At 53.2% G+C, this 22,831-nt stretch overlaps 9 protein-coding genes across 9 annotated transcripts; 4 read left to right on the top strand and 5 right to left on the bottom strand.

Annotated features, from left to right (window-relative positions):
* Positions 1 to 270: 270 nt before the first annotated feature.
* Positions 271 to 636, bottom strand: N0V96_007671 (uncharacterized protein; the record flags this gene model as incomplete). The annotated part of the gene is made up of 1 exon (XM_053194556.1): positions 271 to 636. One exon carries the CDS (start codon positions 634 to 636, stop codon positions 271 to 273), a length of 366 nt encoding a protein of 121 aa, XP_053048052.1.
* A 2,469-nt stretch (positions 637 to 3,105) lies between these two features.
* DRS2 (aminophospholipid translocase) lies at positions 3,106 to 7,342 on the top strand (the record flags this gene model as incomplete). Its single annotated transcript, XM_053194555.2, has 3 exons — positions 3,106 to 6,372; positions 6,435 to 7,102; positions 7,162 to 7,342. 3 exons carry the CDS (start codon positions 3,106 to 3,108, stop codon positions 7,340 to 7,342), a joined length of 4,116 nt encoding a protein of 1,371 aa, XP_053048051.2.
* Positions 7,343 to 9,051: 1,709 nt separating this feature from the next.
* On the bottom strand, positions 9,052 to 10,839 carry N0V96_007669 (uncharacterized protein; the record flags this gene model as incomplete). Its single annotated transcript, XM_053194554.2, has 1 exon — positions 9,052 to 10,839. One exon carries the CDS (start codon positions 10,837 to 10,839, stop codon positions 9,052 to 9,054), a length of 1,788 nt encoding a protein of 595 aa, XP_053048050.2.
* A 1,112-nt stretch (positions 10,840 to 11,951) lies between these two features.
* Positions 11,952 to 12,641, bottom strand: N0V96_007668 (uncharacterized protein; the record flags this gene model as incomplete). The annotated part of the gene is made up of 1 exon (XM_053194553.2): positions 11,952 to 12,641. One exon carries the CDS (start codon positions 12,639 to 12,641, stop codon positions 11,952 to 11,954), a length of 690 nt encoding a protein of 229 aa, XP_053048049.2.
* Positions 12,642 to 13,572: 931 nt separating this feature from the next.
* On the bottom strand, positions 13,573 to 14,813 carry N0V96_007667 (uncharacterized protein; the record flags this gene model as incomplete). The annotated part of the gene is made up of 2 exons (XM_065758096.1): positions 13,573 to 14,254; positions 14,350 to 14,813. The coding sequence occupies 2 exons, from the start codon at positions 14,811 to 14,813 to the stop codon at positions 13,573 to 13,575; spliced, it is 1,146 nt and encodes a 381-aa protein (XP_065613238.1).
* A 2,257-nt stretch (positions 14,814 to 17,070) lies between these two features.
* On the top strand, positions 17,071 to 18,588 carry N0V96_007666 (uncharacterized protein; the record flags this gene model as incomplete). Its single annotated transcript, XM_053194551.2, has 1 exon — positions 17,071 to 18,588. The coding sequence occupies one exon, from the start codon at positions 17,071 to 17,073 to the stop codon at positions 18,586 to 18,588; it is 1,518 nt and encodes a 505-aa protein (XP_053048047.2).
* A 737-nt stretch (positions 18,589 to 19,325) lies between these two features.
* On the top strand, positions 19,326 to 19,912 carry PIN4_2 (Peptidyl-prolyl cis-trans isomerase pin4; the record flags this gene model as incomplete). The annotated part of the gene is made up of 4 exons (XM_053194550.1): positions 19,326 to 19,469; positions 19,536 to 19,638; positions 19,702 to 19,838; positions 19,895 to 19,912. 4 exons carry the CDS (start codon positions 19,326 to 19,328, stop codon positions 19,910 to 19,912), a joined length of 402 nt encoding a protein of 133 aa, XP_053048046.1.
* A 285-nt stretch (positions 19,913 to 20,197) lies between these two features.
* RPS12 (40S ribosomal protein eS12) lies at positions 20,198 to 20,948 on the bottom strand (the record flags this gene model as incomplete). The annotated part of the gene is made up of 3 exons (XM_053194549.1): positions 20,198 to 20,322; positions 20,397 to 20,715; positions 20,946 to 20,948. The coding sequence occupies 3 exons, from the start codon at positions 20,946 to 20,948 to the stop codon at positions 20,198 to 20,200; spliced, it is 447 nt and encodes a 148-aa protein (XP_053048045.1).
* Positions 20,949 to 21,696: 748 nt separating this feature from the next.
* Positions 21,697 to 22,324, top strand: RPS22 (40S ribosomal protein uS8; the record flags this gene model as incomplete). Its single annotated transcript, XM_053194548.2, has 2 exons — positions 21,697 to 21,829; positions 22,065 to 22,324. The coding sequence occupies 2 exons, from the start codon at positions 21,697 to 21,699 to the stop codon at positions 22,322 to 22,324; spliced, it is 393 nt and encodes a 130-aa protein (XP_053048044.1).
* Between the last annotated feature and the right edge of the window lie 507 nt (positions 22,325 to 22,831).

The raw sequence follows: 22,831 nt of genomic DNA, 5'->3' as shown, positions 1-22,831 counted from the left end.
ATTGAGGGCCTGCCACCTATTGTATCCCGTCAGACCTGGCGCACAATGAGCCGCGCACCGCGATGTGAGTGAGCTTTTTAATGGCGCAGAGTCTAGGCCGCAGTGCAATGCCTCGTCGTTGCGGCTCTTTGCCCCAGCAGACCACTGGGCTCCTATCTTCTGGTTGCAGGCAAGGTGCGCGTCGCCAGGGCATCGTCTTAGGTTGTTTCGACAATATTGGTTCGTTATGATGTACGCAATGGCACGTTTCGTCCATAATCTGTCGCCCTTTCACTTCAACGTAAACTTTTGTCCAGCAATCGAAGGGGCAGCCCCCTTGGCCTTCTTGTTCGGCTTCCCGCACGAGGCGCACGAATCGGCTCGGTAGGCGCACGACTGGCAGAGTGAGTGGCCCTGGGAAACCTTTGTCTTGCACTTTGAGCAAGCGCTCGAGTACTGGGCATAGGGGTTCTTGGCAGCTTTGGAGAGGAGCTTGCTCTTGCCGATGCCAGTCGTGCCCAGCGTAGCGGACTTGGTGGCGGAGGAAGACGAGGACGAGGACGAGGAGCCGTGGTAGATTTCGCTCTTCTTCTTGACGGAGGGCGTCGCGAGGGTCGTGGAGCCCTTGCCGAGCTTTTGGCACTTTGTGCAGACCATTGTGGGGATGGGTTTGGATTCGGTGGGTAGATCTGTCGTCGGTAGTGTTGAAGTCGCAATTGCTAAAGGCTGCCCGTATTGATGATGCTAGAGGGAACTGGGAGGCAGAGAGGGACGAGTGGCTGGTGTCGCAAGTGATAAGGCCGAGATAAGATATGATAATAGGTGTGGCTGAAAAGGGCGGCAGCTGGAAGTGACGCAACGTCGCAGGGCGGCGAGTCGTTGGTCAGTGCTGAAGAGTGAAGTTTCCCCCGGTGGGTCCGTCTAGATTCGGGTGGGTCCAGCACCGGGCCGGGCTGGGATTGGAATGTCTGCCCTGGAGAACGAGTGGACGACATTGGACGTTCGGATTGTCTGGACCACTGGCTCTACAAGTAGGACCGTTGGCCCAGCACACGCGGTAGCCACAATAGGGGGGACACTGTGTTATCGAGTTGTTTCCTCGCTATACGCATACGGGGACCCCAGCCACTGTTGGAATTGAAAATGGATCTTGTTTGATCAGGTTCTTCAGCATCTTGGAGAATGCCGGGGGCTACTGGGGTGAAAGAATATGCCGTGGTTGGGTCAAATTTCGTCTGTTCACTTGGGATGAGCGAGAGTATCCGTAGCATATCCGTACTCCACAGGTAATCACAGATCATCGGGGGGAAACGACTCAGAAGAGGTAACTGGCCAAGGGGAAACAGGTTCTGTCATCGAACGGGAGATGATGCTTAAGTCCTACCCTGATCAAACCTTGCTCAATAGCCCGGGCATTGCTGCGTGGTCTCCATTGTTATCGTCCGTCCTCGTGTATTGGTGTATTGGCCGTTTTACACGCTGGCCCTGGCGTCGGCTAAGTGGTCGTCGGAGCCACTGGGGTCTGAGCGGGCATACAGTACGGGTGCAGATACTCTGTGCCCTATGACTTGCCTATCCGTATGGGCATTGAGCAGAGGCGGACTCTGAAGTTGGCTCGTGTCAGAGGAGGCTAAATGTGACGGGGTCCCGAGATTCCGTGCGAGACGTCCGTCCGCCCCTTACGTCTCGATTGAAGGTTCGATTGGCGACTGTGTCTAGCGTTGAGGGGAAAATGCAGGCAGGCTGCAGGCTGACTGACCGAGAGTGGCGTAGCGGGCATTCCTGCCGACATCCACCAACTTCGCCCTGTCGTCGTAGGTTGGTGTGTGGCTGGAGGTCGACGCAGCTTTTTAAACTTCTCGCTGTCGCTGTCAGCTTTGGGTCTCGCATCCGGTACGAAGAGAGGCAGAGAGAGGATCAGGACGTGGAGGAAGAGACGCAGCCAATACTAGGCCCAGCCAGTTAAACGTCCTTCCAAGGATTCAGAATAGCAACAGGCCCACACGTGCCCCCTTCTGGTGGAGCTGCGGTCCCAAAACCAAGTCCACCCAATCCTATTGCCCAGCCGTAGTCTCACAGCAAAATAGCCCAGGAAAGTACGGAAAATGAGGATACCTGCCACATCTGCCATACCTGCCTGAGGAAGCTTGCCAGCTGCGGCCAGTCGTTATAGGCCAGTCAAGTACCTTGGTACCGCAAGCAAGGCGCCCGGATTCAAGCCAACAAGACCCTTTCGACCCTTCCCGTCCCGTCCATTGAGGTTTGGTGTCTTCAACCTGCACTGTTTGATGCTGCTACTGCTGCTGCTGCTACTGCTGCCCTGCGCCTCCCCGAAAAACCCACGCTACCAACCTTACAAGTTACGCACAGTCTAACGCCTTGCTGCTCCATGCTGCTGCTGCTGCTGCGTGTCTAGCTTCCAGTCTCATCCGGCCGGCTCCCTAGCACTGTCTCCCGAGTTCCCCCCAATCCAACCCCATTCAAGCACCACCAACACCTCAAACACGACTTTCCGCAGATCCCACCCTTCCCGCGGACGACACCTCACATCACCTTACTTCTTGGCCTCTCGATAGTCTCCAAGACGCCCTCTCCTGTTGTGAAATTCTTCGACCGTTGCAAGCCAATCATAGCGACTGCGTTGCTTTGCCTCTTGAGCCACTGCCACCGGGGACCGTCTTTCGGCCAGGGACCAACTAATTACTCCGTACCTACGGTACACTTGCGCACTCAGCCCGTTGACGTAGCGCAAGCCGACCACTGTGTAATCCTAATCCTGCGCCAGAAGGAGGCTGTGCTGCAACAAATACGGATTGCTGGGCCACTTCTTTTTTTCCCACCACATCAGCTACCCTCAGCAAACGCCCAGCTGCGGCGTCGCTTTCATTGCCGATTGTCGTTGTCGTCGTCGTCGCCTCTAGCTACACTACTGCTGTCGATACGAATCTCCATCATCCACCGATCAGGCTGCCAAATTGTCCGCGCGACCACACCCTCTCGACTGCATCGCTTCTTCCCTTCATGTGTCCGGAAACACGACGGTAATCCAATCACCTCGAAATTCGCATGCTGGCCATTCCGACACTTGCAACTTGATCGCCTTGCAACGCTACTAGCCTTCCCGGCATGACTGGACGACCTACGGGTGGTCCTCCAGGAGGGCCCTCGAATAACGACCTGCTACTAGACTTGGATAGCGAGCAACCGACTTACAATGCTGGACAGCGATCGAACATGAACGACGACGACCTTTTACGCTCCTACAATCACGATCAAGACCAGGCCCAAGGCCGACCCTCCGTTTCGTACGATGACTTTGTGGGCGGCGGAGGAGGAGGAGGAGGAGGAGGAGGAGGGAATCACACACAGCAACCCTCAGCACTGAGACCGTTACCTGGAGGCCCTCAATCGCCTGGTGTCTCTGGCGGCGCATCTTCCGGCCCATACATGCAGAGACACTACAGTCAAACATCAGAACTAAACAATTACCAGCGATACGCCGACGACTTTGACGACTACTCGGCCGAAGGCGAATCATACTACCAACAAGGCGGCGCCGCGACGAGTACGAACAACGTCGGGGACCCCTCTGCGAGGTCCAATGCTCGGAACCGTAACAGCGTCCTAAGTTTGGGTGGAGGCTTCTTTGGTCGCATGAAGAACAAGCTTGGGATGGGCCAAGGATACTCGGAGATGGACTTGCCCTTGACGGAGGCCGGCGGCAACGGACGGACAGACTCTGGCATCGATGCGCAAGCCAAGGGGGGAAAGAAGTTCGACATGGGTAACTTCAAGTTTGGATTTGGAGGAAAGAAGCCGGATCCTTCGACACTGGGCCCGAGATTGATCCATCTCAACAACCCGCCCGCGAACGCAGCGAACAAGTACGTCGACAACCACATTTCGACGGCCAAGTACAATGTCGCAACCTTCCTCCCGAAATTCCTCTTCGAACAGTTTTCAAAGTTTGCCAACATCTTCTTCTTGTTCACGGCTGCGCTGCAACAAATCCCCAACCTCTCGCCCACCAACAGATACACTACCATCATTCCGCTCTTCATCGTCATGATGGTATCGGCAGGCAAGGAGCTGGTGGAGGATTACCGAAGAAAACAAGCCGACCACCAGTTGAACACATCCAAGGCCCGCATTCTGCGCGGAACCGCCTTCCAGGAATCCAAGTGGATCAATGTTGCGGTCGGAGACATTATCCGCGTCGAATCTGAAGAGCCCTTCCCTGCCGATCTGGTCCTGCTTGCAAGCTCCGAGCCCGAGGGACTTTGCTACATCGAAACAGCCAACCTCGACGGAGAAACAAACTTGAAGATCAAGCAGGCGTTACCAGAGACATGTACGATGGTCAGCTCCAGCGATCTGAGCCGACTCGGAGGAAGAATCAAGTCTGAACAGCCCAACAGCAGTCTGTACACGTATGAGGCCACCCTGACGATGCAGGCTGGTGGCGGTGAAAAAGAGCTGCCCCTCAACCCCGAGCAGCTTCTCCTTCGAGGTGCCACTCTTCGTAATACACCCTGGATCCATGGTGTGGTTGTCTTCACTGGACACGAGACAAAGCTCATGCGTAACGCCACTGCTGCACCCATCAAGCGCACAAAGGTCGAAAAGAAGCTGAACATTCTTGTTCTCGTGCTGGTCGGTATCCTCCTTGTGCTTAGCGTCATTTGCACAGTAGGCGATCTTGTTCAGCGCAAGGTTGAGGGCCAAGCTCTCCAGTACCTGATGCTTGACTCTACCGGCTCTGCCAACGATATCATCAAGACCTTCTTCAAGGATATGGTCACATATTGGGTTTTGTTCTCCTCCCTTGTGCCCATCTCTCTGTTTGTCACGCTGGAAATGGTCAAGTACTGGCATGGAATCCTCATCAACGACGATCTCGATATCTACTACGACAGAACGGATACTCCGGCAAACTGCAGAACATCGAGTTTGGTTGAGGAATTGGGCATGGTTGAGTATGTCTTCTCCGACAAGACGGGCACATTGACTTGCAATATGATGGAATTCAAACAGGCCTCAATTGGCGGTATTCAATATGCCGAAGATGTTCCCGAGGACCTCAGGGCGACGATTCAGGATGGTGTCGAGGTTGGAATCCACGATTATAAGAGATTGGCGGAGAACCTCAAGAGCCACGAGACGGCTCCCGTGATTGATCATTTCCTGGCGTTGCTGGCTACTTGCCACACAGTCATTCCCGAGAGAAGCGAGGAAAAGGGCGGCAAGATCAAGTATCAAGCCGCTTCACCCGATGAGGGTGCGCTCGTCGAGGGCGCGGCTGAACTTGGATACGTCTTCACCGATCGCAAGCCGAGGTCGGTCTTCATCGAAGCTGGAGGACGCGAGCTTGAGTACGAACTTCTGGCCGTTTGCGAGTTCAACTCTACCCGAAAGCGCATGTCAACCATTTATCGATGCCCTGACGGAAAGGTCCGCGTATACTGCAAGGGTGCCGATACTGTCATTCTCGAGCGCCTGAACGATCAGAACCCCCACGTTGAAGCCACCCTACGCCACCTGGAAGAGTACGCTTCCGAAGGTCTCCGAACGCTCTGCCTTGCCATGCGTGAAGTTCCCGAGCAGGAGTTCCAGGAATGGTTCCAGGTCTTTGAAAAGGCCGGTATGACCGTTGGCGGCAACCGTGCCGATGAGCTGGACAAGGCAGCAGAACTTATTGAGCACGACTTTTACCTCCTTGGAGCGACTGCTATTGAAGATCGCCTTCAGGACGGTGTTCCCGAGACCATTCACACGCTTCAGCAGGCCGGCATCAAAGTATGGGTCCTGACGGGCGATCGTCAGGAGACCGCCATCAACATTGGAATGAGTTGCAAGCTGCTTAGCGAGGATATGATGCTCTTGATTGTGAACGAGGAAAGTGCCGAGGCAACTCGTGACAACATACAAAAGAAGCTCGAAGCTATTCGTACTCAGGGAGACGGAACGATTGAAACGGAAACTCTCGCCCTCGTCATCGATGGCAAGTCTTTGACGTACGCCTTGGAGAAGGACCTCGAGAAGCAATTCCTTGACCTTGCCATCATGTGCAAGGCCGTCATCTGCTGCCGTGTCTCTCCCCTTCAAAAGGCTCTTGTCGTCAAGTTGGTCAAAAAGTATCAAAAGGAGGCCATCTCGCTGGCTATTGGTGACGGTGCCAACGATGTGTCAATGATTCAAGCTGCCCATATCGGTGTGGGCATCAGCGGTATGGAAGGTCTACAGGCCGCCCGAAGCGCCGACGTATCCATCGGCCAGTTCCGGTATCTCAGAAAGCTACTACTCGTTCACGGCGCTTGGAGCTACCAGCGCGTTGCCAAGACCATTCTGTTCTCCTTCTACAAGAACATCACCTTGTACATGACACAGTTTTGGGTAAGTTTATTGACGGATGAGTGGCGGATGAGTTGCGGACTTTAGATTGCTAACTTGACCAGTACACTTTCCAAAATGTCTTCTCTGGAGCCGTCATTTACGAGTCTTGGACGCTTTCGTTCTATAACGTCTTTTATACTGTCCTTCCTCCCCTCGCCCTAGGTATTCTTGACCAGTTCATTTCCGCCAGACTCCTCGACCGCTACCCGCAGTTGTACAACATGGGTCAGCAAAACCAGTTTTTCAAAATCAAGGTTTTTGCCGAGTGGGTTGCCAACGCTGTGTATCACTCCATCATCCTCTACGTCTTTGGCCAACTCATCTGGTATGGTGAACTCATCCAAGGCGATGGACAAATCGCCGGTCACTGGGTCTGGGGCACGGCCATGTACGCTGCGGTTCTGCTCACCGTTCTCGGCAAGGCGGCTCTAATCACGAACAACTGGACCAAGTACCACGTCATGGCCATTCCCGGCAGTATGCTCTTCTGGTGGGGCTTCATCGCTCTATACGGCACCGTCGCCCCCATGATCCCCTTCTCGGCCGAGTACCACGGTGTCATTCCCAAGCTGTACAGCAGCCCGGTGTTCTGGTTGCAAACTTTCGCGCTCGCGATTATGTGTCTTATGCGCGATTTTGCCTGGAAGTTTGCCAAGCGCATGTACATGCCGCAGACATACCATCACATTCAGGAGATTCAAAAGTACAACATCCAAGATTACAGACCAAGGTATGTTACTCCCTAATACTCACAGCCCTCCTCGGTGACAGCCCACTAATCCATCCCAGAATGGAGCAATTCCAAAAGGCAATTCGCAAGGTGCGACAAGTGCAACGCATGCGTAAGCAGCGCGGGTACGCATTCTCCCAAGCAGATGAGAGTCAATCGAGAGTGCTTCAGGCATACGACACAACCCAGCACCGTGGACGACACGGCGAGATGGCCAGTTCGAGACCCCAAGGCAGGTAGTCACTACGCCGCCAAATGTCTCAAGAAAGGAGGGGGCAAATACGCATGTCCCATGATTATCACGACTCGAAAGGGGGTTGGCTGCGTTGAATTTTGATTCCTTGGGGATGATGATTCCCATACGAAATGGTAATGCAACGGAAGCGACGACAGCACGATGTAAAGTTTTGTGTCTTTTTTTTTTTTTTTACTATTATCATATGCATGGTCGGGAGCCTCCTCGTTATCCGGGGGGGAAACATCATCCCACGGGCTGGCGTTTATTTTCAAGCTGTTCAATAGCTTTGTTTGTGTAACTACTCCGTGTAGGGGCTTTTTATCTTCTCTTCCTCTTCTTTGACAAAAAAAAACCAAACATTGGACGGCCACGTCGCAGGAGGGGCGATGATGATGATGTTGGGGGAAAGGGAGGTGGCGAGGAGGCAGGGAGGCAGGCTAGGCTGGCAGGCAGTTGATACGAAGCAAAAAGAAAACCAACCTCATGTCACACGATGCGGCAGGTCCGAGATGGAAAGAAGGGTAGAGATATTCAACGTGGGAGTTGAGAAGACTCACAGCAATTAAGCAGATCGTAGGGAGTGCAACATCTCTCAAGAGGCAAGGTCCATGGGATGGAGGGGAAGGGGGATAGATAGGAGAAACCCTTGAGAATAAAGAGTTGCTGATTTGTGAAGAATTTTTCGACTACTATTGCCGTCCTAACCCGTGTCTCTTGTCTTTTCTTCTCCTTTGCCAAAAAGTCTACAAAAGTCTATTCCCGGCTTCCTTGGGGTTGGCCGGCTTTGTGATGTGTCTAATTGTTGGGGTCTTCGCGCCTGATAGATTGAACTCTCGACATCGTCAGTGGCTATCAATGCCCTTGATCTCCTTGAGCTCAGCCAGTCACCTCAGTTGTCACTGGTCCACAAAATAACTACACCTCCGGCCCGGCTGCGGGCCCGCTCCTGGGCGTTTTGTACTGGTACAGAGAGGCTCTTGAAGACCACGGCTACCCCTCCTGGAACCAGCGTTGACCAATACATCTTGCGAAATAACAAGGTCAAACCGGTTGGCGACACCATCCTAACATGTCGCCGAATCGTCAACTTGCAGATTTGCGGGCACACTAAGTGGATAGATCGTGGTCGATATCGCTCTCAGTGGATATTCTGGTCATTTGCAGGCAAGAACTGTCCTGGTTTGTCACAGCCTGTACCTCACTGCTGATTCCCCAATGGTTCACCCGAAAACACGATCAGAGAAAGGTACTTTCCGGTGGACTTGAATGAAGGGGAAATGATCGCACCTGGGCTCTGGAATACGCTGAGGAATAGCGGCTGGTGTGAGGCGCCAGGGCCAGAAGCGGAAGTAGGTAGCGATGGCGAGGTGTTTCTGATCATTTCAAGGGACTTTGAGAGAAAATGGATCGGAGAATTTTCGTTTGGGGGTGTCCTTCTGGATCCTTGTTGATCCAAGAACCTTCAACCCTCGGGTTCATTAGACTACAATCGATGTTGTGATCAAGTACAGATGCAACTTTCTCTATACAGGAGGCCACCAGCCTGGTCGCGCACCACATCTGCTAGATCCAGCTTGCGGCTCAGTTTATTTCAGAATTTAGGTAGAGTGATAGAGACTATCCTGCAACTAATGGACAGACATACTTGGTATGTGCAGTGTAATGTGCTATCTGGTAGAAAAGTGACGCTATCTATATGCATGATACTACTTTACATTGACACCGCAAAGCGGCTCTTGGCTCGAAGCCAGTGGCCGTAGTAATACAAAACATACGGGATCGGCGCAAGCACGGCCGATATACAGGCGAGGATAGTCAGAGTGTAGTGCGTTCCCATCTTCTCAAAAAAGGGGATTCCTACCACGGTCATGCCGCCCGCAACCATGTACCTAATGAGCGCGACGAAGGTAAGCGCAGAGGCCGAGTAGATCTCGTACGAGTCGATTATGTACATGTATACGCACATGAAGATGCCGGTGACGCCGTACCCAAACACAGCGACCGCGAAGATGACAGACCAGACGCTGATGCTGGCGAAGTTTGTCCAGCCGAGCCAGAAAAGCGATATGGGGACGGAGACGGCCGCGCCGGAGGTGGCGTACCACAGACGGATCTCCGGTTTGAAGCTCGCTTTTCCACCATCTCTTTTGACTCGTTTCGCTGTCTTGGCGTAGATGAAGGGCACAAAGAGGAAATTGACCTGCGTGCCGACGAACATGGAGATGAAGATGATGTTGGCGAGCCCTTGGTCGAGACCATAGGTATACTCAAAGATGTAGGGCCACCCGACGAGAAAGGTGAAAAGGACGATGTAGACGACGGTGATGTACAGCGTCATGGCGATGATGATGGGCTCCGTCAGCATGAGGAACGGCCTTGTCATGCTCGTCTTGAGACGGCTGAAGAGCGTGGCATCGACAATCTCGTGCTCGGAGCGGAAGCGGTCATCGCCCGTGATGCGACGGTAGTGTGCGGCCTTCCACTGCAGGAGCAGCGGGCCGTACGTCTCGGGCATGAAGAGCAGGACAAGCACCAGCACGAGCCCGGAGGAGATGAGGGTCGTCCACTCTACCCAGCGCCAGCTCACGGCGTTGGAAGGCCCGATGTAGGCGCCCATGACGGCGCCGATCATGGGGCCGCCGAAGCACGTTATCGCGTACAAGGGGAAACTCCACGTCTTTTCGAGGCGGTTGTACATGTCTGCGATGGAACCGCCGGAGCAGACGAGGGGCGTCGAGGCGGAGCATCCCGCCAGGAACCGGAACACGATTTGCGCGCCAAAGTTGGGCGCCAGGCCGGACGCCATGATCCAGATCATGAAGACGGCCATGGAAGCCGCGTACACGGCGTTACGACCAAAGGTTTCTGAAAAGGGCCCTGCGATGAGGGAGCCCAGGCCCATGCCGACAAGGTAGAGGCCCGTGGCGAGCGACTCGGCGACCTGGCTGACGCCGAGATCCTGCGCGGCCTGCGGGAGCACCGTGGCGTCGATGCCGGACGCGGAGCCGACGAAGAGGGCGATGAGGGAGATTTGCAGCGTCACGCCGATGCGCTTCGCCGTGGGCCAGTTGTGCGGGTCCAGGGGGTCGTCCGGCCCCGCCCAGCCGACGACGAAGACACGGCCGCCGTGACCTTCTTCGCCGGTCCGGTCCCGGACGTGGATGCCGGTTAGGACGCGGCCGAGGGCCGTGCCTTCGGAATGTCCTGTCCGTGCCGTCTGACTCCGTTCGACCGTCGTACCGGCGGCATCGTACTCCCCGTCATGATTCCGGTGCTCGTTGCTTTCGGGTTTGGTGATGGCAGTGTCGCCTGGTGATTCCAGAAGTGGACTTGCTCGCTTCTCTTCCTCCTGTGACGAAGAAGATTGGTTCTCGAGATCCCTGCCTGTGTCGTCGTGCCGCCTGCTTGGCGCTGTTGAGGACTGTGCTTTTCCAATGTCTCTGTCGATTTGCGCTTGGGCTTCAACGCCCGCGCGCCGGCGTTGTAGAAAAGATTGCATCCTGTTTCCCAATAGGTTTCTCCTCAGGTATACCTAGTAGAGCGCCAAGGGAACACACTTCCTGGATATCGGACTTCGACTGATATGGGTGTGATGTCTCTTTAGAGTTGGGACTGTAACAGACGGCAGCGGAAGAAACACCGAGTAAGTTACGACATTGAGTCATTGAGGATTAGCAAGACTGATACGTGACTTCATACCAGGTGCGACAGGGAAGTTGCCTTTCTCTCTCTCTCCCGCTTTGCATCCTACTAGCTCCCGGTTTATTCCCACAAGGCTAACGATAGAAAGCCCCATCAATGACGGTGAGGTAACCTTTGCCAGCGATAACACTGAGCTCCTTGGTGCCGAGCTAAGAGAAAATTCCAGCACTCGGAGATCTCGGTTTTACACAGAAATTGGGTCCAATACGTGCCTGTGTGTGCGTAGGTAGGGTGTTCAAACTTCATGGTTCGTAAGCTGCAGGTTGCAGGTAGCCCCAGAAATTCCACTCTTTTTCAACGCGCGAGGACGCGAGCCGTGAATAATCGACTCTGCATCGACGCTGATTTGCCATGTGCCAAAACGCAAGTGTACTGTCCTGTTCCCACTCGTCCGGAAAAGGCAAGTATACCAGTCTGAAGCAAGACACACATCAATGATCTCAAGGTTGCAATCGGCTCCGAGCGGTATTTGTCCCCCGCCCGCTCCCGTCTCCTCCAATTACGTTTACTGCTGCGGGTACAATGGCACCTGCCAACCTCGTTCTTCTGGGCCGTTGTGCTCTCGCTTCCCCACTGTAGCGGACGAGAGACGGATACAGAGATCGCAAACAATGGGAAGGCGAGATGAAAGCGGGCTTTTGTCCGGCTTCTCGGACGAGCCGCTGAGAGATCTGAACGAGAGTCGCCCGTCCGGGTCGATCTCGGGCTTGTTTGGGCTGACAAAAAGCGGCCCGGAGGCGGGCCCGGCTGGCTCTTCCGCAAATAGTGGGGGCCTCGGACCGAGATGTCTCTATGTCGTAATGTGCAGCACGTCACAACGCATTTGCTCTTATACGCGCTCACTCAAACACTGACTTGCTTTTCTCATTTGACTCCAGTAACGGATAACTTTCTAACTTTTTTCTTCTTTTACAGAGTTTCCGCTCTCTTCTTCAAGGTCTCCGCAATGATAGGCTGAGCTCTGAGCCTATCCATCCATGCGGCCGTGTTCGGGAACTCCTTTGCAAAATCGATCTGGTCCGCAAAAGCACCAGGAACCTTCATGTTGTACCACGGGTAGAATGCGACATTGAACCAGGGGATAAAGGCAATATCCGCATACGAGTATTTGTCGCCCACCAGGAACTCGCGTCCCTCGAGAGCTCGGTCCAGCACCCAGGAAACCCTCCGAATCTCCTTGATGTACCGGTCTTTGGCGCTCTGCACGTCTTCGGAGTGGTAGCGGTGGAACCAGATGGCCTGGCCAAAGTACGGGCCCTGACCGGACATTTGGAAGTGCAGCCACTGCTTGGCGTGGAAGTAGTCGGCCGTGCCCGGCTCAAAGCTGATTGACCTCTTCTCCTTGTCGTACGTCTCGACGAGGTACTCGAGGATAGCACCGGACTCCCACAACGTGATGCCCGTGCTGTCGTCCTCGATGGCGGGTACGCGCCCGTTGATGTTGATCGCTTCAAAAGGCGGCTTCTTCATGTCGGGGAAGTCAATGTACTTTTCTTCGTAGGGGATCCCAAGCTCCTCGAGGACGAAGTGAACTTTCCACGGGTTCGGGCCATTCTTGGACGTCCAGACCCTGATCGGTTGAAGCTTCTCAGATGCCATTTTGGTTTTGTTGGTGCGGCTTTTTGTGGAGATTTGTTGGGATGGTTGTCAACTAGATTGGATACAACTAAACAATAATTGATGTCTACTGAAATTCCACGTCTCGGTCGTTATTTGCAGTTAATCTGACCAGTTATCTTCAGATCGGTGGCAAGAGGGACTCTGGCAAGCTCTTTTATGAGTAGGTAGGAAACCCTAGGAGTTACGTTGCGCTTAGCTTGCACTCAACTTGGAAGCTGTTTCCGGTGCTACGGTCTGCCTGCCGCGAACCCCGCATTCACTGAAACTTAAGACACGGACGGACAAATTGGCTCCGAGGAAGGACTGACATTGTTCAGCTGTGTTTGATAAGCTAAATGGCATTTTTGCTTACAAAGTAATTGAGAGGGGGTTTTGAAGATCTATGACAAATCGTGAGTTTGCCGTGGGATAGTGATCCCTTTTCCCCGAATCGGAATAGATCCTAGGCCGCCTTGCAAGACAAGAATAGCCAACCTTGTTTAGACATCAATCCAATCTTCAGTCTTCCAAGTTACTGCGAATTGACTTGTTTCCTTTCCGACCACTTTTCAGTGGGATTACAAATGCCAGACTTCACAATCACTCAGTTATGGCCGCGGGGTCAGTAGACCGCTTACAAGGCCCGTGCGCCTCCTACTCAACTAACCTCGCAGACCAACGATGTCTTCACAACCGAAACACCAAAAACATAGAAATACTCCGTACAGCACCAAGTACTGGTTGTCGCCGAGGATGATATACCGACTTGGCTCACTTAAAGAGTCACACTCGAGCATAAGAGAAGGATAGAGTGTTCATGAGGTATAATACAAAATAGATTCTACAGCTGAAAAAGAAAAGCAGCTCCCCTTCGAACGTCATCCATATGTAATATTACTTCTGGCACCACTGTGTCGGCCCTCATTACTATCTAGCCCGCCATCTCATACCGCCGGAAGGTTGGAGTATCTCCATTATCCAGTTCGCACGTTGGTGGTGTCTTTGGGGGAAGGTCTTGGCCCGGAGGTTCTGGCAGCCATGATGTGTTCTGCCCCATGCCCGGCGAGGGTATTGAAGGAGCCCTCGACTTCTTTCTCTTGAGAAACCATACCACAGCTCCGATGATGAGGGCTAGAACTGCGGCTCCGCCAACGGCAATTCCGGAGATAGCTCCGCGTGAGAGACCGGGGGAGCTTGTGCTTGCCGACGAGTCGTTTCCGCTGCCCTCCCCGCTGCCACCCACGTCTCCACCGCCGTTCACAGTCTTATTGCCGTCGTTAGACTGGGAAGAACAGAATTCGGTGACGTCATTGTTGCTGGAGTCTAGAGCCACGATATCTTGGCTCCATGTGGGGTTTGCCTGCCAGAGCGAGAACTCGGACGTGTCGTGGTTGACTTGAAGGTAGGCGGCGGAGAGGAACTGCCAGCCGAGCTGCGCCATGTCATTCTTGTTGACATCCTGCATTGAGTCGATGAGCATGTCCTTCTCTGTTGCATTGACGAGCATCTCCCCTGTTTGCTCGTCGAGTAATACGTGTGGTAGAACGAGGTTGTCGCGGTCCACACGGATTTTTAAACCGGATGAGAGTGTAATTGTCAGAGCACCGTCGTATCTATGGTCGTAAGTTCTGTCAGCATGCTGAAGTGAATAGTCGACCCGAGTCGCTTGGAGGGGTGTACACAACTTGGGGAAAAAGGGGGGGCATACGGCTTTTGGTTGGGAAGATATTTCATGTTCCAGTAGTGATACCCGAGGGAGCGAGTCATGTTCTCGATGGTATTTTCCGTGTAGTCAAGGAAGTTATAGAAGTAAGGATCCAGAGGCATCCTCATCATTACCGGAAGCGTTGGGTTGATGCAGGTGGAGATGGCGCTCGACTTTGACGGGAAAATGCTGACGTCTGTACCATTATCGAAGTTCATGGTCAGATCCGTGACCGTCACCACGAGTTGCGACTTGCATTGAGCAATGTTGGGCGTCAGGGGCTGGGTGTACCTCTTTCCAGATACTTTTGCTCGGTCGTAGCCTCCATAGATGAGATGGCCGTCCAGCTGAGAGGACATCCCAAAGCCACGGCCCCAAAAGAGACTCCACGTTCGTGAGGCAATCTTGCCTGACTCTCTCAGGACCCTCAATATGGTAGAGTTGGACCCTAAACCTAGCCCCATCATGGCGTAATAGCCTTGAGTATCCCAATCGCTCAACGCTACGCCCATTGCCAGGCTATCGAGCGTAAGGTTGCTATTGAGTTTCATCGTATCAACGACAGGGTTGATGTCTGGCCACCCGTCATCTTCGGGGATAGCATCTTGTGATGTCGTTTTACTTGTCTTGGATGCGAGTGAATTATAAGAACCTCCTCGAAAGGAGGTGCAGCCGTTCTTCGACCATTTGTCGGAGCCGCGAAGAGTACAAACACCGTTGGTGCCGTACAACAACGTGCCATTTTGGCCACTGAGTCAATATGTTCGTTAGCAACGTGCCACAGATTCCGCAAAGAAAACAATAGACGTTTAGGTTGAATACCTCTGCGGGATGAAAGCGAATTTCTGCTTGGGTTCCCCAACGGCTAGTTCTAAGCCTCTCGCTACCTGGCCGTTTGACAATGAAACATTGCCCAGTCGTATGGGAACAGGATATGGTGCACAAGCTGCCTGAACCAGTGTCGCGAGATATGCTGGCAGAATCAACAGAACGGCTAGCGAGCCATGAGCAGCCAGAGTTGAAGGCTCCATCGCTTACACGAGTCGCCGGACGGTAGCGAAAAACAAGCAGATCACAGCTTGACCCCCTTAACGCTCTATCAAGCCAAGGTGATGATGGTAAACAACAGGGAGAATAGTTCCTCCGCTGACTTCGGAAGATGGCTGTGAACCCATCGAGTCTTTCGGAGACTCGGGTTTGGTACAGGGGAGTGGCCGGGCTTATGTTGCGCTGCAGTCTGCCGTTCTCTCATTACAGCCTGCTTCTGAGGATCCTGGTTCAAGATACGAACCCACAACTTTTAGCCCTTGTATAGCTTCCAAATAGGTGACACTACAGTCGCCCGGCCATATTATACATACAGGCATACTGCCCTTGTTTTGCCTCAGTCATTACCGTTAAGCCTCTTAATGACATTTTTCAAAATTTCTATTCTAGAGTAAATGGTACATGATATATCCATTCGTCACAATATTACTTAGAGCGAGTATTGATAGTGGTAGTAATGATAGTGCAAACGTTGGCGGATGTGCTGAGCAGAGACTGCTGTCATCCTCATGGCTTCTCAGTAGTTCAGTGAGTACGTACTTCAGCAAAAAACGAAAAAAATCATCGCCAGGTTTTCTGCCATATCCGCCTGATAATCCTGGTCAGCGACAACGAGCTGCTACCAACAGCAGCTCGAACAGATCTACCATTGGCCTGCGCCGCCCAAGAGCTGGGTACTGATACTCTCTCATCACATCCTCTCATACAGATCCTGGTCAGATTTGGCGGGATGCTACTCTGTACCAACAGCACCTTAAAGCTAATAAACCATTGGTCTGTGCCCCAAAATAAATGGGTCGATAGGACGTTGGCAAAATGATATATGACCCAGGCGATTCGGACCCGACAAAGCCCGACGATTCACCGCAACATATCTCCTTGGACAAGAATATTGAGTTCTGGCGAGAATACCGGATCATACGGACTCGAGGATGGGAGAATTTTCTGGGAAAAGCGCCACGTTAGGAGTAAGATGGTTGGTTGGTTGGTTTGTCCGGTGATACAACGGAAGCGCCCCACTTTCGTCGTTGGATGCGCCGACGACCACCCGTATTAGAGTATTGTGATGGGACAGTTTGCCGCCACAAGAGGCCAGCCATATGCCAACTTACCTTCTGCGGGCGGCAAACGGTCCAACGCAACTCAAATCCGTATCCGGAGGCCATCTTGCCTATGCCTTGTAAGACCTCATGGCCCCCTGCAGGAGACCGGGGGGTCGGGTACCTTCTCCGTCCAACAGAAAGTTATCAGCGGCTAAGTGCATGGGGGCAACTACTGGAAGATGCACATGAGTGGAGAGGGAACAAATTATACACACTGTCTTCCAACGGCTGGGAGGCCGCGCGGATAGAGCGCACCTTTCTTGTCGTCCGCCCGCCCCTGAGCCTTTGTTGGTCAGGCATGCAGCATGTTGGTGGTGATTCCGAACGGGGCTCAGGCTGCCTTCCTTGCACACAAGAGCTGAACCCATCCTCCAGCCTTGTTGGTTTGCCTACTTGCTTTGTCTGCCGGGAAGAGAGCAAGTTTATCAGCCATTCCCTCCTCCCCACCGGCGGGACTCACGTCACGTATTCCCTCTTCCTGACCTCCTTTTGATTTATCATGCCCGCTATCAAGTATCAACCGAACAACCTTCGGCGCTCGGCTTCTTATGGGCTCTCCGTATGTCTGCTCACCATGCGTTCGCGTCTATTACCAAAGAGCAAGCGGGCCGGGGCGGCGGCGCTGCTTGTAATGATCCTTCTTCACCTTCTTGTGTCGTCGTCGCAGTCTACACAAACTGGCGGCAGGCTGTCGTTTCTCCACAACCCATTCCACCCCACACCACGGCCGCCAAAGCAAGAGGTTCCGACTTCTCTACCAGAAATCGCGACGTTGAGCAAGCCGGACCTGCCAGAGTCGGAGTTCTGCGCCAAACGCTTCGGCCCTCGATACCTCAACGAACTCCGCGACCAGAGGATTCAGTACTGTTCGGCAGAGTCAAGCGCAAACCTGACATGTTTCCATAGTCATACACAATCCAACGATAACCGCGACTCGTTTTGCATCGGCCAGGGCGCCGTACTGGACCGCGAAAGCGGTAAATTTCATGTGGACTGCGATGTGCGACAACCTACCGGCAACGAAACATCGAATGGCATCATTCCTTTTTCAAGTATCAGAAACTACTGGTACGATACCGGCCCGGGTTTCCTATTCCAGAACTTCGTCAATGTCAAAGCCGGGGCATCGCCGTCCTCGGTCACACAAGCGTCAAGCTCCCACGATAGCCGTCCGTTCACAATCCTCGTGAAGAGAGAAGGCCATTCCAACATCTGGCACTCTCTCATGGAGATATGGTCAATGGTTATGTCCCTCGACGTCTTGCGGCTCAGTCGCGAGGGCGGCGATCCTAATAAACCTTTCTTTACCATCCCCGGGGACGTCCCACGAACCCAGGTAGTCTTCTTGGACAACCAAGAAGAAGGACCTCTATACCCATTGTGGGGAATGTTTGCAGGTCGTGAGCCACTTCGCCTCAGCAAGGCCTTGGAAGACTCAACACAAGCGCAAGCCCTCGCCGAGACGCCTCAGAACATTATTGTCCCACTTGCCGGAGGGAGCAACCCTCTATGGCAGAACGACTGGGAGGAAAGAGACTGCAAAGACGCACCGCTACTAAAGGTCTTTACACGACGAGTGATGCAGCAATTCGGCGTCGAATTCGAGACGGGGCGGCGACAAGGCAAACCACTCAACGTCACCCTCATCGATCGAAGGGGCTCTCGCAAGCTCCTGGACCAGGACGTCCTACTAGACGCAGCACGGGAAGCGTTCCCCGACGCCAACTTTCAGGCAATCGACTTGGGAGCGGTGAACTTCTCCGAACAGCTTCGAATCGTACAGTCCACCGATATCCTGGTAGGCGTCCACGGCGCGGGGCTGACGCACACAATGTTCCTCCGGGAGAACGGCGCCGCTGTCGTTGAGATACAACCGTCGAGCATGTCTCACAAGGGATTCAGGAATGTGGCGCAGATGTTGGGCCACAAGTACTTTAGCACCCACGCCGAGATGGTAGGACACGAGGATGATGATAAGGGCAGGAAGAGAGGTCTTGTGCGACGAGACCGTTGGCACTGGGCCGATATCCGGATCGAGGAGGGTGCCTTTCTCGAGTTGATTGGACAAGCTGTAGAGGCCGTGAGAGAGTAGTGTATTGATACCCGTAGAAAAGAATTTCCATCTACTAGACTTTTCAAAATGTCATTCAAGATGATGATCGAGGCGTTGCCGAATCTGCAAAATTTTGGTGCGTGGCCTGAGTACACCTTAGCTCACACTTCAAACATTAAACGTACTACTGATTCGAGTAAGGTTGTTTCTCAGTTTCTCTTCATTGAAATAGAGTATCGATGCCTCGCGTAGACACCTGCCCTCCTCACCACTCACTGCGGAATGGCGAGTACCGACTTGTAGGACGAAAGTAGGCAAGCCTATTTCATCATGACGGAATGAAGATAGCTCATTTATATGGCTGAGATGTCGTCTCTGGTTACAAATTTGAGAATCAGCTGTGAACCTTTACCATGTAAGCTCTGAGAAAACAGTGCTTGACGAGGGCGACCGTCAACTAATCCATGGTTTTGGTCATTCAAAATCTAGGTAATGGCATGGGAAAGAATAGTGAGTTCAATCAAACGACATGAAGCAAAAAAATTCGTGAAAAGCCGCGGAATTTCCACTCTGGGCGAAGTTAAGATGCTGCCGGATGATCAGACGTGGTGTTGAAGTTGGCTTCCCCGCACTCCATTGGTCGCAGCCGCCGTTGACAGAGTCTTTTCATGGTGGGGGTTGCTGCCATGGTCGATTCCCCCCCCACTATCCAACCCCTCCAGTCCAAATTTCATCGTCCGCATCACGCCTACACAGCACCCCACAGCTACCTCAAGATGGGCAAAAACGACAAGAAGCCGGCCGAAAAGAAGGACGGGGGCAAGTCTGCCGGAGGGAAGAAGGGTGCCAAGGGTGAGAGCGACGACAAGGGCGGCAAGGCGGCCAAGGGCGCGCAGTCCATCAATGTCCGGCACATCTTGGTGAGCATCGTCTTCTCTGGTTGTGGGATTTTTCTTGGGACTTTAGTAGCTGACAGTAAAAATCAGTGTGAGAAGCATGCCAAGAAGGAGGAGGCATTGGCTAAGCTGAGAGACGGAACCAAGTTTGATGAGGTGGCGAGGGAGTTCTCTGAGGACAAGGCAAGACAAGGTGAGTGATGCCCATCGCGCGCAGCTTCATCGAGGGCGAGGGCCCATGCTGATTGGTTCACAGGTGGTGCTCTGGGCTGGAAGACAAAGGGAAGCCTGGACCCAAAGTTCGAGGACGTTGCGTTTGCTCTGAGCGCTAGTACAACGGCGAGCCCCGTCTACGGAGAGGCCAAGACGGAGTTTGGATACCACATCATCATGGTAGGACTCAATTACACCACAGCTCAAGCCAGATTTGTACTGACTCGCGCACACAGGTTGAAGGAAGGAAATAGGCAGACCCCGCTACGTTCTCGTCAATCGCCTCACAATATCAATATTGCACATATTTGTTTGGTTCAAGAGTGCCCAATGCCGTTTCTCTTTATTTGTCCTTGATGCATGTTGACCTGACCTCCAGAGGGAGTCCTCCATTTTTTGTTTCGAGATGCCAGCTGAAGAAGCTAGAGTACAACCGAAAGATCGTTCATAGCGACGGTTCCAGATTTCCCCGCCACCCCTCTAAAAATCCTTCTCCCCATAGTGACGCCCAAATTCAAATCATGAAGTCATACCCAAATTTACTGCTCGGTCTGGAAGTAGTTGAGAAGGATGGAGCGCTCCTGGGACTCTTCACCCCAGTCCTTGACGACGACGCAAGAGCAGTTGACGACCTTGCGGGCGTTACCCTCACGGTCCAACACGCCTGTGGAGTATATGTTAGCTGTAATTCGTCTCTCGATACGGATATATGGCAACATATGCCATAGGTGTACTCACAAAGACCAGCCCACTCGCCGAGCTGCTTTCCGTCGGGCACCTTGATCAGGGGGATCTTGTGCTCGGAGCAGAGAGCGATGACAAGCTTCTTGTAGGCCTCCTCCTCGCAAGCCTCGTTGAGGACGCACATGTGGGCCTGGCGGCGGTCGAGGGCCTTGGAAGCCTCACGGAGACCGCGGGCAAGACCGTCGTGCATGAGGGCGAGCTTCAGGACACCCTTGAGGGCGTCAAGAACGGACATCTGGCCCTTGGAGCCGGCATCGGCGGAAACCTCGACCTCCTCGGCCACCTCGGGGGCGTTGTTCTCTTCTACGTCCGACTGTACGATGCGCAAGGGCAATGGTTAGCCAAAGTGTGTCCCTCCGAGGTTCAAGTCGTCATCGTCGTCGTCGTTATCCCCACAGAGTGGGATGAGCCCAATTGGCCTGCGCGCACGCGACAATTTCCAAGCACCCGGATAATCCCAATTGAAGGCATTCGCGGGCAGCCGGGAGACGTCCGTCATTCGAGGGGGGCCATGTTGGGGGGGGGTTCTCGGTGTGAACTCACCATCTTGAAAGTTGTTGGTCAAGTTCCTGTCGGTTCGATCCTCGAAGAGTTATGTTGTGTTGTAATTTGGGTAGTGTATGAATAAAGTGAACTTTTGGCGTGATGCGAGGGCACAAGCAGAAAATGCGCTGAAAGATCATTCGTGGAAGGGTCACTTCGCCCGTGCCCTTTCGAGGGTTAGAAATTGTGGGTGGTCCGTGCACCCACAAGCGACCAATTTTTTTCGTTGCAGTGTGGGGATTCCTCCCACAGCCTTTTGGACTTTTCTGCGCCCCAAGTCTTCCATCACGATCTTCTCACCGACAAACTTGCCAATCAACCCCTTCAGCGGCACCGTTCAATCCACGAGGTAAGTCGAAACAAGGCACAAATCACCTTGTTCGCCCGTGATGGCGACTTGATTCAACAGGAACTTCTTGCCTTTTCCTTGATGCCGGAGGAGAGCAATCAGACGAGTCGTGCGATCTACGAGATACCGATTTGATATTTTTTTTTTGACCTCCATCTTCGCCTTGACGGACGATGCGGTAGCCCCCTTGGCTGGCGGCTACCCGACGCCGAACGACGATGACATCTGATACGCTCTCCTCTTCAGCAACGAGCTGGCGGAACCCTCCTGTCGGTCGATTGTCGCCTGGGAGGGCACTCTCCACGCTCAACAGGCCATTGGAAGGCTAACATGCAATTTTCTTCGCTGGCAGATACCTCATTTCCCGAGACTTGAGAATCTCCGCATACATCAACCGCCAAGATGGTCCGCACTTCCGTTCTCCACGATGCTCTCAAGAGCATGAACAACGCCGAGAAGGCCGGCAAGCGCCAGGTGCTCATCCGCCCCAGCTCCAAGGTCATCGTCAAGTTCCTCCAGGTCATGCAGCGCCACGGTATGTCAACACAACACAATCTTCTTTCTCCTTTCTTTCTTCAACTCGGAGGACATTTTTGGATGGATGTACATTCGGCATGATAACTAGGGCGACCGTCTTCTATTCCCACGACTCAGCCCCTATAAGATGCCGATAGATAAATAGCGGAGGTCTTACAACTTTTTCGGATTTTTTCTCCTGATGTCTAAGCTTTAAACCACCGCGACACCATCGCTAAACAGCAACAATACAGGTTACATCTCTAGCTTCGAGGAGGTCGATGACCACCGCTCCGGCAAGATCGTTGTCCAGCTCAACGGCCGCCTCAACAAGTGCGGTGTCATCTCCCCCCGCTACAACGTCCGTCTCTCCGACCTCGAGAAGTGGGTTGTCAAGCTGCTCCCTGCCCGTCAGTTCGGCTACGTCATCCTCACCACCTCTGCTGGTATCATGGACCACGAGGAGGCTCGTCGCAAGCACGTTGCCGGCAAGGTCATCGGCTTCTTCTACTAAGCGTTGGGAAAACCAAAAAGTTTTGATGGAAGAATAAAAAAAGATGAGGGGCGTGGGACATTTGGCGTTTGGGGGAACAACTTGGGTTAGCCATGGCCGATACCAGAGGATGCCATTGAGCTAGGATCTCATTTACACCAAAAGCAATGAACTTCAACCAAGACCCCACCAATACGAGCCAGTTCTCATGTGTCAACCCAAAGTGTGCAATGTGTGCTACGCAAGTGCTGTGCAAAGGCTGAAATGTGCATGTCCGCCTTTTTCCGCGACAAGACATCTGCATATAGCAGTGTTACGCTGTAATTCTCAACCTTGAGCTCTGAGATCTTGAGAAGCCACACTCTTAGTCTTCATGTTCGTGTACAATGGCTCAAGTATGGCGAGTTCGTATAGCTACACCTCTGTCACAAGAGGCATATCATATGACAGGTTGATTGCGAAAAAGGCAAGGTCCAAATAGAACCGCGTTCCCTCTCATTCTTAAATCGTCTATGAAGGAGGGCAAAT

Source organism: Colletotrichum fioriniae (assembly GCF_027942845.1).
Source record: "Colletotrichum fioriniae strain IMI 355084 chromosome Unknown scaffold_9, whole genome shotgun sequence".
NCBI lineage: Eukaryota > Fungi > Ascomycota > Sordariomycetes > Glomerellales > Glomerellaceae > Colletotrichum > Colletotrichum fioriniae.
This window is presented reverse-complemented; position numbering and strand designations above follow the sequence as displayed.